At 37.1% G+C, this 13,553-nt stretch overlaps 3 protein-coding genes across 3 annotated transcripts; 2 read left to right on the top strand and 1 right to left on the bottom strand.

Annotated features, from left to right (window-relative positions):
- Positions 1-376: 376 nt before the first annotated feature.
- On the bottom strand, positions 377-5,885 carry LOC128251730 (uncharacterized). Its single transcript, XM_052978858.1, has 6 exons — positions 5,757-5,885; positions 1,858-2,013; positions 1,628-1,795; positions 1,432-1,566; positions 558-726; positions 377-501 (listed from the first exon to the last, which is right to left on the bottom strand). The coding sequence occupies exons 1-5, from the start codon at positions 5,883-5,885 to the stop codon at positions 619-621; spliced, it is 696 nt and encodes a 231-aa protein (XP_052834818.1). The 3' UTR covers positions 377-501; positions 558-618.
- LOC128263741 (sodium-independent sulfate anion transporter) lies at positions 3,039-12,115 on the top strand. Its single transcript, XM_052998873.1, has 6 exons — positions 3,039-3,514; positions 8,139-8,324; positions 9,158-9,405; positions 9,955-10,729; positions 11,065-11,367; positions 11,433-12,115. Exons 2-6 carry the CDS (start codon positions 8,180-8,182, stop codon positions 11,933-11,935), a joined length of 1,974 nt encoding a protein of 657 aa, XP_052854833.1. The 5' UTR covers positions 3,039-3,514; positions 8,139-8,179; the 3' UTR covers positions 11,936-12,115.
- Positions 12,116-12,483: 368 nt separating this feature from the next.
- LOC128257888 (60S ribosome subunit biogenesis protein NIP7 homolog) lies at positions 12,484-13,246 on the top strand. Its single transcript, XM_052989129.1, has 2 exons — positions 12,484-12,630; positions 12,682-13,246. The coding sequence occupies exons 1-2, from the start codon at positions 12,575-12,577 to the stop codon at positions 13,166-13,168; spliced, it is 543 nt and encodes a 180-aa protein (XP_052845089.1). The 5' UTR covers positions 12,484-12,574; the 3' UTR covers positions 13,169-13,246.
- Positions 13,247-13,553: the final 307 nt, after the last annotated feature.

The following is a 13,553-nucleotide window of genomic DNA, read 5'->3' as shown; positions in this document are numbered from 1 at the left end:
TTTACGAGCTCACAGCCCACAATCAAGGAAATTATTAAATACTCGTACAAAAAAATCTATTCATACTATATATGAATAAAATGTTTGAGGCTGCTGCAGCATCGATTTCATCCCAAAGTTGCAGGGCCAATTAAGAACTTTCCCATTAAAACCGTTTTCTTAGTAGCTGTTATCTATCGTACTATTTAATAAAAACCTTATAAAACTAAAAAACAATGGATTTAATTGTTTAGAAATCAGGAAAGTATCACCTATCAATATATTAACATTTTTTAGTATATTACAATTTTATATTTTATTTCTGGGTAGCTAATAAATCATATTGCATCACATTACATTCAGGATTTGGAAATGTTCATATATAACTTGGTTATTGGCACGATGTTAATTATTGGCGATCCAATGCACCTCAAACAGGTAAATCCCTTCCGGAATGGGAAGATTTTTCGAAAGTCGGCCATTAACCATCTCAGATGAGAACTTATGCACAATAAAGTCATGCTAAAAAGGAATAAGAAAGGCAGTGAGATGATTTCGAAAACCATTTTATGACTTACATTATAGGGACAGGAATGATTCAAGTTGCTGACATGCTTGATCAGGTTATAGAAGTATTTATTAGACCGGATTGATTTTCTGTCTATGGAAAAATTTGCAACCATCTACGGCTATGTTGTATAGAAACGGACTGTACCCATTGACCAGTTGGTAGAATCCAAAGTTAACCTGAAATATTGATATTATGAAATGAAATGCATTATATACACAACACACCTTGAATGACTTGATGGGAAACTTAAGCTTAAGCGAAATGTATTCCGAAGTTTTCCTATTGGATTCGAGAATGCAATATTTAAAATCGGCCGAACTTAAAGTTTGTAAACTTGATCCGAGCACCTGTCTATAATATTTTGTGAACTTTTAAATAGGTTTTTGAATCTTCGGTTGCCAACTAACCTGGCTTATGACAGCAAATGTCAATAAAAGGCGAAACCAAAAATGCTATTTGATTACATTTAGATTCATCGAGATCCTGTATGAAACTAAAGCTGTTTTTTTCATATAATTGCTAACTTTAGTTTTAATATTATATATTCCCAGCCGATTTAATTGTGATTTGATAACAATTAGGTGATTCAGATAATGAGTGCTCTTATTTTAATTTTTTTAATCGATATTTTTAGTTATATACAAATTTTAAAAAGTTCTTCAAATTGTGTTAAGATTAAATATGGCATAGATTTAAGTTCAGCTACAGTTATTGTGAAAACTACGACAAAAGAGTTTTTATAGACTGTTGAGTCTAGCTAAAATATTGGTGTTTTATTTTCTGATTGGTCGTCAATTAAATGAGGCAGTCATATATGGAAAATGGGTCCATTTATTTCATTAAGTTATAAATACAAATTTCTAGGAGAGAATAAAATACACCTTAACCACTGCGCGGGTTATGTCATAGGCTATCCAGTGCATCTCAACCATGTAACCCCCCTCAGGAAAAGGTAGAATATTCGTGAATCGGTGATTTACAATCTCCGTTGAAAGCTTGTCCACAACAAGATCGTGCTAAAAAGAAAACAATCTATAGAAGTCATGTTAAGATTACCAAAAAATAATCGTTGCACACATCGAAGGGACAGGTATGATTTATGTTGGATGTACTCATAATGAAGTCGTAAAAGAAGTTCATCACTGGATTGGACTTCTTGTTCTTCATAAATTGACACGCATCCACAGTTATATTGTACAGAAAGGGCCGATAACCACTAAACCGCTTGTAGAGTCTAAGGTTCACCTTAAATTTCAAAATTTGACTTCACTTTGCAGCCAAATATAAATATATCTTGAACTACAAACCTTTACTTCGGTAACGGGAACTTGGTAGAGTCTGATTTTTGTCGTAACATACTTATAGGTCCGATTAATTGCTTTTATGGTGCAATATTCAAATTCGCAAAAGTCCTTATCCAAAGAGTCACACTTGAAGTTTGTAAACTCGATTCGAGTACAAATCTTTTAAAATATTGGTTAAATTTGAGATTTACAAATTATTAATTTACTGACCAATTTCCAAGCAGTGAAAATCACCATTAAGCGAATCCAAATTGCGTACATTGTATTGTATCGATTAACTGAGGACAACTAATGCCTTTAGTCTGTCATTTTTAGAATTAAGCTGTTTGCTCAAAGAGCGAATCATTTTTTTAAAATAATTTAATGAGTAAATAATGGCTTAGTTATTTTTTTTGACATCGAACCCACCAAATTTGAATTCAAAACTTTGTATAAAATAATTATTTCAAACATAATCGTAAATATAATGCCTATTAAATTGCATGATTTCCATCAAGGTGAATATTAAATTTCAAATGGTTAGTATTTGATTCAAGTGCACTATATTTAATTTATATTTGATTTAGGAATAAATTAATGTTTAAGATATTAAATGCAATAAAGAATCGAAATAGATTCATATTTAGAATAACTAAAAACCGCAACGAATAAAAATGAAAGGGAAAATATTTGAATTAAGTACAAAATTTCTTATCATCGTAACCTTTTACAACTCTTCCCAAAATAAAGTGTGTTTTTAGCGGCCTACAAATGCGTAATGCGGATATGATATCTATGTCAAATGCCAAGGAGAAATTATTTATAGTTTTTTGCAACTACCAACTATAAGTTGCATTTAACTCCAATCTCCAACGATCAGTTATCTAACCTTAATCGATTAAATGCTCGGCATTGATCACTAAATTATTGGTGTAGATTTATTGCAGCGCAAAGTTATCAATATGTAAACAAGTTGGGTATTTTGTAATGCCAACGCCTTTCGCTACTTTCAAATTTCTCACACCTAGAGAAAGAGAGAAAATGAGAAAGAGAAAGAGAAAGAGAGGAGAGAAATGGGGCAAAGCGACGTGCAAAAGCTCACCGATCAAAGCTCGAGTCTCGGCTTTGATCCGAAAAACAAACAAAAGCACTATTACACGATCGGTTGGCGAGAGGTGACAACTTTCGAGGGCTTTTGAAAACCGACGACAGTTCCATTTGAAGATACAATACTGAAACAACAGTAACGGTTTTTTATCTAAGCGATTCGGCTGTGCGATCCGCAAGGTTGATATTTCGTCGTGGAAAATCCAAGATAAATACATTTCGTGTGTGGGCGAATAAAACTTTAACTCACCATTTTTATGGGTGCATTTCGGCTGTGATTTGCATGCAAATTTTGGCATTCGCCAAAAACTGTTAAAGTAGTGTCATATAAATATTTATTGAATTGCAAATTAAACTATTATTATTAGAACGCACGCAAACGCTAACAATGAAGAACTGAAGGGGACAAAATTAAATTTGAGGTGTGCGACGCGCGCCAAAGTCAAAGCCAGCAAAATCACATTTCCGGTGGCCACAAATCGTTTGAGCCAAATTCAATAGAGCAGAGACAAAAAACGCATTCCATTTGTAATTGGGCTATTTACGCCCCCCCCTCAACCGTCAACCGCCAGAGGTAAGCCCATCCACATTTTTCTCCTCTGACATCAGATACTACTGTGCCACAGAGTTATGGTGACGCTGACTTTTAGGGCCAACAAAAAGATTTAGCAGTGAAAATTCACATTGCGAAAGTTGCTTAGTTGTCTGTGATATTTAGCGTCTTCTTTTGGCCAACCCATTGACGCAATTTAAACGGTCGATTAAAATTTAACATCGAACGATTACTAATTTGTTTATGACTCCCTCAAAGCCAACGACATATGCTAATTGGCATTATTGGCTGCCCAAAAGAGTTGCTAATTTTATAATATTCCCAATGAAGTGTCAATTAAATGAATCATTGAGTTTGTTATGACAGCATTTCTAATTTTGTTAAGCCCTATAAACTTAGTTTTTACTAAATGTAAACTCACAGTTTATCTGCCCTAATAATGCATTCCAGAGATTGAAACTTGGAAATTGTTTAAGAGCCAAGACATATGAATGTGACAGTGGAAATTCATCAATAAGTTACGTGACCTAAACGCGAGAACGTGTTCAAAACGGAGATTTCTTAAATTGGGTCGTTAACTAGCCCAATCATGCAGTCGCGGTTCTAGTCTGGTCTGTTTTAAGTGTTTAGCAGCCTACTGTACTTTCTAGAAGCCTGAAATTAAAAAATTCCACGTTCTTCACTCGTTTAATAAATGATAAAAAGTATTGCGTATATTTCAAGTTAAAATTTCAATTTATTTTTAACAGGCATCAGGTGTTTGTCTTTTATTAATTCTTATGCTTTCCGAAAAATGCTGAAGAGCTGTCTTATGCTCAAATTCTCATGGATTGCGGCTTGAACTGGTTTAGTTCGGTTTAAATCACCTCAGGCTTAAGCTTCGCTTGCATATCTAAGACAAAAGATATAGAAAACTAAATGAAGCTTAAGGTTTAAAATTTTCAAGATGGATAGAAAAGATTCCGCTTCATTTTTTTTTGATGCGTAATCGTGGGGGAAACGCATTTTGCATACAAATCGCCAACTTATCAAAAACCGCGTGCCATCCAATATAAACAACTGAGTCATAAATATTCAAAACAAACAAAAGCCGGTAGCAATTCTCCTACTTGGGACCATTAAATTTGAAAACGAATGGATAGACCAAGTCTAATCAACGTCTAATATAGATTATAAAACCCGTTTAATAAGACTAAAAATTTATTTCTTTTTACAACGCAATTAATCACTTCTTAAATCAAGTAATAATGAACTAAAGAGGAAATCGTAATTGTGATTTTCAGCAGGTTATTTCAGTTACTTCAGTTTTTTTTAAGTTTTAAAGTTCATAGTAAAAAAACTGCAAACAGAATTCTGATCATGGGTAGTGTATATAAACAATTTATTTACAATTATCCAATTCGCATGCCATCGAACTATAGGTAGTCAGCAAATCAGGGCGAATAATTTCCCCATGATGTTTGTGAGCTATCTAAACCAAAACAAATGTCTCTGCAAATGGAGCAACATGTTGTATACGTAATTTTCATACGATAAGCTGCAAAATCCTCCTTGTACCACGCTAAATACAGCTTTTGGTAATAATAGAGCCACAAATAGTCCAATCCGTAAACCAAAACAAACCAAACGCATTTAATTGAAATGGTCGACAGTTCGTTGTTTGAATTTTTGGTGATTGTACGGTGATCGACCACGCCCAGTGTTGTTCGTTACGCCCTTTATCGACGGGGATTTGGTAGTCATGCGAAATATATTTTGCAATTGGCCCTGTAATTTGAGTGGAGTGAAAAAAACAAACCGCTAAAAAGAGAGAACAGCAAAAACGAAAACGAAAACAGCAAATGTAATTGAACAACTAATTGAACATTTGTGCTTCCTGTTTGGAGGAGAGGGCTTTATTATCTGGATTGTGAGCTGATCAGAATTTAGGAACGCCAAACACTGTTTCTAAATATTTGTTTTTCGAAACCCACTCGCAGGAGGCCAAAGGTCACACACCTGATGGGTGGCAAAGTTCGTGCACATGTACACGTGGGCAAAATATGTGTAATATTTAAGTGCGTATGAGCCAACTTTAATTAAATACAATTATTTTGTTAAGGAAGTTTTAATTTGATGGCAATTAGCACAAATCTCACAGCCAATTGACTTACACGCCCACATTTCGCTTACTTTTCAAATGTGTGTGCTTAAATAGTTAAAAATAAACCAAAAGCAAAGGGGAATGCCTTCGAAGTGTATATATATAGAAGACTTTCGTTACCGCAGCACCGGCTCGTTTGACATCATCCAAAATAAGCTGAGATTTCAGCAGCTGGAGAAGGAGATTTCCCCCCAAGATCACAGTCTTCCAAATCATTGAGCTCTGAATCAAACCAGTTACCGGCATCATGACGACGTATCTGCTTAACAAAATATTATGCTATTTTGCCACCTGACTGATAATATCAAGTCCAATGACTGTGTTTAGGAAACAAAATGCACAACAAAAAAGTCACCAAAAAAAAGTTCCAAGCATAAAGTGGTTTGAAAACGTGTAAGAGAGAAAAAAAACATTTTGTGTCGACTTGGAATATACTCAGTAAATATTTAAATTCTTCCTATTTGTTATTTTTATAAAAATTATCTGACTGCTTGATTGTATCATTAAAAATATAAAATGCTTTTCTTGGTTTTAGACAAGTCCATACTCATTTAAATTCTTAAAAATACTTTGCAGATCAATAGTGTTTAATGTTATCAATTTTATTTTTATTCACAATTATCTGAGATTTTACTGAGTAAGTTTCTGAGTGTTCACTCATACCATTAAAAATATTAAACGCCTTTATAAACAACCTTTTTTCCACTTTAAAATTAGAATAGCCTTATAAACCCCTTTAAAACAGTGGCTGTCGAAAACATAACCGCTTGCTTCTCCGTTTTTGAACTTGGCCGGGCTATAAAGACAGTGATATTTATGGCCTTTTATCACATACAGCCCGTTTCAATTAATTTAAATAATTCCATTTGTCACAGCATCAGCTGTCTAGGAAGCTTTTTGGAGTATTTGTTTGAATATCGATGTTTATATCTGAATTCCAAGTGCAATGTCTCAACAAATGCCGTAAATTATCCATTTTATCTATCCATAATGTTAAGGCCTTTAGGACTGACTCGCGAGTATAGAAAGTTTCAATCTGAAACAAAAAATGTTTCTCGCATTTTATCTGAATGCATTTCAAGCATTTACAAAATGATATTTCAGAGAGGTAACGCACAAATTATGCCTCCGATTTCCATAGAAAACCAATTCGACCCCAAGCTGTCACTAAGCCGTGCATTTAAATATTTATTTACCCATGACATTTTTTGGTATCGGCTTTTGTTTGTCTCTTAGGCTCTGTGTTTATATAGTGTCAAGATCATTTTATAAGTATTCAGAATACTTGCAAAAGTCATTTGTTAGGCTTGGATTTACGTTGATTGCTAGTTTTATTAAGACTGAGGATAAGAAAAAGTATATAACTTAGGCTGATAAATGTATTTCCTTAAATAAAACACAAAACCAATTTGGCAATTTTAAATTAATGATTATCAAAACTGGGATATTAATACAAGTCAGCGCATTCAAGTTAATGCAATTAGCTGTGTCAAATGCTCATTACCTCATTAATTTTACTTACAATTTTATTTATAAAACTGAAGTGCGTGTAAGTAATGAGGAGGAGGATGGCAACCAAAACTACTTATCAGTGTGGGTTTCTAAATGCATGACCAAAAGAGTGGTTCAGTCGAATCTGGTTTGGGTCAGATCTTCATACCTGACTTCTTTGTGAGCTCGACTAGAAACTGCTTGAAAACAAAGGAAACGATATCTACCTGCTGCTGCAGTGAACGGAAAATTTTTCCCTTAAAAAAGTCCCAAATATTAATGTTCCCGAAATCTGGGTAACTTTCCATTCCACTTACTCCGAAACATCAGGGAGAAGTAATAATAAACAATCAGTGGGAACAGTTCACGTGTTGACCGAATGGTCCCTTACAACGCCGAGCCAAGCAAATAATTGTGGACTAATACGAAAAGAATTTACAACTTCCTTTCATTCTGCTACTCAATGAGCAACTAGGCCAAAAAAACATGAAACTGGAGACCTGGGTAGTAAGTGCTCGAAAGAGCGAAACACGAAACATGCTATGGGAACCTCACTTTTCGGTTGGGTCCTCGGTTTTTCTCCATTTCCCTTCGTAAGATTATCAGTTTCACAGGTGATCATCCCGGTTCCCAAAAAAGAAAAACAATAACAAGCCAAATCGAGACCCGAAACTGAGACCCGACTCGAAAATAGTTAATAAACACGACGAAGACGACGAGAACAATAACAATAGCAGCGAAACGACAACAAAGTTTTGATTTTTATAAAAGACAAGGTTCGCATCAAGTACAAATCAGTTTCGTTCGAAACGCTGCCGTGTGAAGAGCCAAGCGACCAGAACCGACCGTTCACACAACAACGAGCATCTTTCAGATACTTTTAGTGCGGATAAATATCTAGAGATCCGTATAATATAAAGTGCCATTATATATTAGATCTAGTGTCATTTGGTGCCATCCGCCGGCTTTTTTTGTTGACGGCCATAACTTTAACTTGTACTTCGTACGCAGTGTGTTTGTTTTGATTTGTTGACACCACCCCCGGACCGAAAATGAAGGCGAACCCGGCCTCGGACCACGTTTACTTCAACGACGGCTTTAAGTGCTCAACGATCAGCATCAGCACCAACCTCACGGAACCCACTACCAATGGGAGTAGCAACAGCGTGGGATCCCAGGGATCCAAGGAGTTTATCTGTGAGTTACTTCTGTTTGATATATTTTAACACACTTAAAAGTTATCATTATTTTTGAGCACAATCCATAAAACTTAATAGGTGAAGTTTATATCCGCTAAAATTTATTTCAAAAGTCACATGACAGTTAGAACACTAAAATGGAGTAGAAAATGAAAAAATTAACAAATTAACAAATAACTCGATAATAGTTAATTATTTTAGTAATTTTAATGGTCTATCAAATAAAATTGATTTATTATTTTTTGACAAATTACCTTACATTACTTAAGAGGCTGGCATAGCTTTAACAACGTTGACTATTAACTAGTGATTTGAGAACTGTAAAATCAAATTATAGTAATTGTTCTTTGTTTATAAATGGCTTGTCACAATCACGGAATGCAATATTACGTTTTGAGCTACTTCATTTAAAAAAAAAAAACGTAAAATAGAAACAAACAATTTAATTTCATAATTAGTTCCTTGTTAGCTGCAATTAAAATACTGGAATTCAGCGAACTTTTCTGGCAAGCAAAAAACGGGGCATCAAGTATACGCCTCGTTTCCCCTCTGGGAGATAAATGCAATTGTTTTCTACGTTTTCTCAACGGTTAAACTGTTGGCCTTGGTAATGAAATGCACGTAGATCAGAATAAAAAACTTAAGCAATTACAATACCTGGCAAGCAAACAGAAATAATGTGGGAAAGAGCAGAAGCTGATCGACCATGGTTTGCTGCCATATACGTGATTGTGAATCAGTACTGATACTGTAGGAATTTTAGAAATTTAATTTCTTTTGATTTCCACCATATCTGACCATCTGGCCTACTTTCTTTCTCACATTTTTCAGTAACCGAGGACGGCAAGAAGGTAAAACCTCCGCTGAGCACCCTGGACTGGACCAGAAGTTGGCTGCAGGACTGCAAACGGCGCACCTTCAACCGCAAGACACTGCATAAAAGATTGCCCATCTTTGAATGGCTCCCCAAATACAACAGTCAAGATGCAGTTGGCGATTTAGTGGCGGGCATCACCGTGGGCCTCACCGTGATTCCACAGGCCTTGGCCTACGCAGGCATTGCCGGACTACCCGTAGCCGTAAGTAAAAAACAAATCAAAATAAACATGATTATTACCTTAGCTATTGTAATTTTCTAATCTGCAAACTGATCCCGAATCTAGCAATTTTATTTATTAATATTATATTAATTTGTTAAAATTCGAAGTGGAAGTTATATTTAAATCATCGTGATTATCACCATTTTTCAGTATAGTTGAAATTTTGTAAATCTACAAACCTAGTTTGAAGTTAGTGGTTTACTCATTTGCCAAATTATATATATTATTCCTTCTATTTTTTCTCAGTGTATAAAGTAGCCATTTTTTAATCTGCAAACATATAAACACTTGTACTTCTCAAACTTCAATTAATTTTTTAGCTAAATTTCTAATAAGTTATTTTAGTAGAAGTATATTATAATTTGTATATTTCGTTTTTTGTTTGGTTTTTTATTAGACATGGTATTTAAACAAATGCTCATTTTGCTGATAGTTGGTTTTTTGTCGTTTGTTATTCATTTTATAAGTTGTATATGGGATATTTTAGTAAAATTTTAAATAATATCATTTTCATTTCCGTTATTTCAGTATGGCTTATATGCCTCCTTCGTGGGCTGCTTCGTGTACATTTTCCTGGGCAGCTGCAAGGACGTGCCTATGGGTCCCTCGGCGATTGTGGCCCTGCTCACTTACCAGGCGGCCCAGGGGTCGTGGCAGAAATCAGTGCTCCTGTGCCTGCTCAGCGGATTTGTGGAGCTGCTGATGGGCCTCTTTGGCCTGGGATTCCTCATTGACTTTGTATCCGGTCCCGTGTCCTCCGGCTTCACCTCCGCCGTCTCGCTGATCATCCTCACCTCGCAGATCCAGAGTGTACTGGGCATCACGGCCAAGGGCAACACCTTCGTGGAGATCTGGACGCAGGTGTTCCACAACATCGGGGACACGCGGGCGGGTGACACGGTGCTGGGACTCACCTGCATAGTGGTCCTGCTGCTCATGCGCAGTCTCTCGTCCTGCCGAATTGGACCAGCGGACCCGGAGGAGTGCTCACCTTTGCAGCGTGCCGTGAACAAGATCCTCTGGATTGTGGGCACTGCTCGCAATGCCATCCTGGTGGTGGTCTGCTGCCTCATGGGCTACCTGTTGCACAGCGAGGAGCATGGAGGAGCTCCTTTCCGGGTGGTGGGCGACATTCCGCCCGGACTGCCCAGTATCCAGTTGCCACCCACCTCGCTGAGCGCCAATGAGACTAGCAATGGAGTGGCCCAGGGTTTCGTGGAGATGGTACACAGCATGGGCTCTGGCCTGGTGGTGATTCCCCTCATCTCGCTCATGGAAAACATAGCCATCTGCAAGGCCTTCGGTGAGTTTTTGATTTAGCTAATTCACACTCATTAAAAAATTGGCCGAAATCGACCTTAAACTTCGGGAAACACGGATCCACGGGCAGTTGAGAAAACAGGTCAAAATAAATTGCCGATTTTTTTCTAAAGATTTGTATGTTTTGTAGTGTAAATTGCCTTTGAAAAGGGATAAGTATTCAGAACTCAGAAAACTTGTTGCCATTTTAAAGGTAAAACGTCAAAAATAACTTAAGGGACAATATTTTATTTTACCTTCAAAATTGCGGAATTTAAACTAATTCAAATTTTTTTATAAGTAAACACTTTGATCCTTATTAAAGAACTATCTTTTTAGCCAATGGCAAGTCGGTGGATGCCTCCCAAGAGCTGATTGCCATCGGAACGGCCAATATCTTCAACTCCTTTGTCCAGGGCTTTCCGGGAACTGGAGCCCTTAGCCGTGGAGCAGTCAACAATGCCAGTGGAGTTCGAACGCCCCTTAGCAACATCTATTCGGGTGGTCTGGTGATAATTGCCCTGCTATTTCTCACCCCCTACTTCTACTTTATTCCACGACCCACCCTCGCAGCCATCATTATATCTGCAGTGGTCTTCATGGTAGAAGTTAAGGTCATCAAGCCTATGTGGAGATCGAAAAGTGAGTGGGTCAAATAGATAGAAATGAAGACTGATATCTAAAAGAAACTCAATAACTTATTTTAGAGAGCGATTTGGTGCCTGGAGTTGGAACTTTCGTGGCCTGTCTTGTTTTACCCCTGGAATGGGGCATTCTCATTGGAGTTGGACTCAATGTGATCTTTATTCTCTACCATGCAGCGCGTCCCAAGCTGACAACTGAGCTGCTTACCACACAGTCGGGTGTGGAGTACTCCATGATCACCCCCGATCGATGCCTCATCTTTCCCTCCGTGGATTATGTGAGGAACCTGGTGAACAAGCAGTCCATGCGACAAAATGTCCCAGTGGTCATAGATGCCTCGCATGTCTATGGGGCTGACTTCACAACGGCCATGGTTATAGACTCGCTGATCAGTGACTTTAACCAGCGGGGACAACTGCTCTTCTTCTACAACCTCAAACCGAGCATCTGCTCCATTTTCGAGCAGGTGTCGGCGGCTCAGTTCGTGGTCTACTACCAGGAACAGCAGTTGGACGAACTGCTGAAGGAGCGGCACTACGTACAGAAACGCCTGGAGACAGCCTGAATTCCTCCGCCTCAACACGTGATACAACAAGATTTAGTCTAAGTTTTTGCTTTAGTTATTTATGGTATTGTAAATAGATAGAAGTGTGTAGTATTATACAGACACAAACACTATTAGGTTCTGTAAGCCCAGCAAATAAGTATTTTTCCTAATTACTGAATTATAATAATACAAAGAAGATGGAAAGTTTTATTTATTTGGTGATAATTAATAATTAATATTAAATACAGCTTTCAGCTCTATTTATATAAACTTGAAATACAAGTTTAAGTAGTTTACATTTTTTTAATTTAATTTTTGTTGAGCTTCACAAATACGCAATTTTAATGTAATAGTGAATTAATAGCGCACAATTAATATAGAATAGAATTAGCATTTCAAATATTTTTATCTAAGCCTGTTCTTGAAATACAATTTATAATATTAACGGACTATACATATTTAAACTTAAATGTTTTTAAACCTTACAGCACTGTTATTGTCCCTACACAGCACTTCCCAACTATCGATAAAAGTTAAGCGATGTTTTCAGTGCTATAGGATTCCCCAATTCTATACATTACACAACACTGGAACACTTCTCACGTGTAGTCAGTTTACATTTTGTTTTCCCCTAATTTCGGCTTTAATTAACTTAAAATGAAACGCCTGACTGACGAACGTGCCAAGATTTTGTTCGAGCACTTGTCAAAATAGTGGGTAACCGGAGATTATTATCAAAATCGAGCTAATAAGGGTGTTTTCAGCATTGGCACGAATGTGAAGCAATTGATCGACCGTCCAGATGGAACCTACTGCTTTCGGGAACACCGGGATCGGGTTTACTATGTCTCCGAGAGGATCCTAAAGCTGAGCGAGTGCTTTGGTTTCAAGCAGCTGGTGTGCGTGGGCACCTGCTTCGGCAAGTTCTCCAAGACCAACAAACTGAAGTTCCACATCACGGCCCTTTACTATTTGGCTCCCTACGCCCAATACAAAGTGTGGGTGAAGCCCTCCTTCGAGCAGCAGTTCCTCTACGGCAACCACATCCCCAAAACCGGACTGGGTCGCATTACCGAGAACGCCGGACAGTATCAGGGTGTGGTGGTCTACTCCATGAACGACCTGCCACTCGGATTCGGAGTCCTGGCCCGTTCCACAACCGACTGCAAGACCGCCGATCCCATGACCACCGTCTGCTTCCACCAGTCGGACATCGGAGAGTACATACGCGCCGAGGACACGCTGTTTTGAGACCCCTAGATGCTAAGTTTTTACATGTTTCATAGCAATAACCATGTTTAGATAAATAATAAGTATACTGAAATAACAGGTTAAAAACAATCGCTTATTTGGATTTAGGGGGTTGTTCCTTTTTTGCTAAAAAAAAACTATTCATCAACAACTTTTTTGCTCAAAAGTATATCAGAATGGGCATTTATTTCAAATGATTAATACGCCATCCATAAACAAGAGATTATATTAATTTCATAAATATAATTCGTTAAAATGTACTTTTGTAATTGAAAAAATAAAATCCATGTTGGTAAAAATTTACTTTTGAACCTTACAGTAGCACTGCTTGTTAAGCAGTGTTACGCTCGACAATAATCGTTAGAGAAGGTAAAACATCGATAAT

The sequence above is a fragment of the Drosophila gunungcola genome, chromosome 3R (assembly GCF_025200985.1).
Source record: "Drosophila gunungcola strain Sukarami chromosome 3R, Dgunungcola_SK_2, whole genome shotgun sequence".
Classification (NCBI taxonomy): Eukaryota; Metazoa; Arthropoda; class Insecta; order Diptera; family Drosophilidae; genus Drosophila; species Drosophila gunungcola.
This window is presented reverse-complemented; position numbering and strand designations above follow the sequence as displayed.

What these genes read in the sequence shown, in the direction of transcription:
- LOC128251730 (XM_052978858.1), bottom strand. Translation starts at nt 5,885, where the DNA reads ATGATGCCGGTAACTGGTTTGATTCAGAGCTCAATGATTTGGAAGACT. An exon ending in TCAAACGAGCCGGTGCTGCG is followed by an intron (nt 2,014 to 5,756) that starts GTAACGAAAGTC and finishes ATATTTTAAAAG; the next exon opens with ATTTGTACTCGAATCGAGTT. An exon ending in TAACCCGCGCAGTGGTTAAG is followed by an intron (nt 727 to 1,431) that starts GTGTATTTTATT and finishes TCAATATTTCAG; the next exon opens with GTTAACTTTGGATTCTACCA.
- LOC128263741 (XM_052998873.1), top strand. Translation starts at nt 8,180, where the DNA reads ATGAAGGCGAACCCGGCCTCGGACCACGTTTACTTCAACGACGGCTTT. An exon ending in GGGATCCAAGGAGTTTATCT is followed by an intron (nt 8,325 to 9,157) that starts GTGAGTTACTTC and finishes CACATTTTTCAG; the next exon opens with TAACCGAGGACGGCAAGAAG. An exon ending in TTGCCGGACTACCCGTAGCC is followed by an intron (nt 9,406 to 9,954) that starts GTAAGTAAAAAA and finishes CCGTTATTTCAG; the next exon opens with TATGGCTTATATGCCTCCTT.
- LOC128257888 (XM_052989129.1), top strand. Translation starts at nt 12,575, where the DNA reads ATGAAACGCCTGACTGACGAACGTGCCAAGATTTTGTTCGAGCACTTG. An exon ending in TTCGAGCACTTGTCAAAATA is followed by an intron (nt 12,631 to 12,681) that starts GTGGGTAACCGG and finishes GGGTGTTTTCAG; the next exon opens with CATTGGCACGAATGTGAAGC.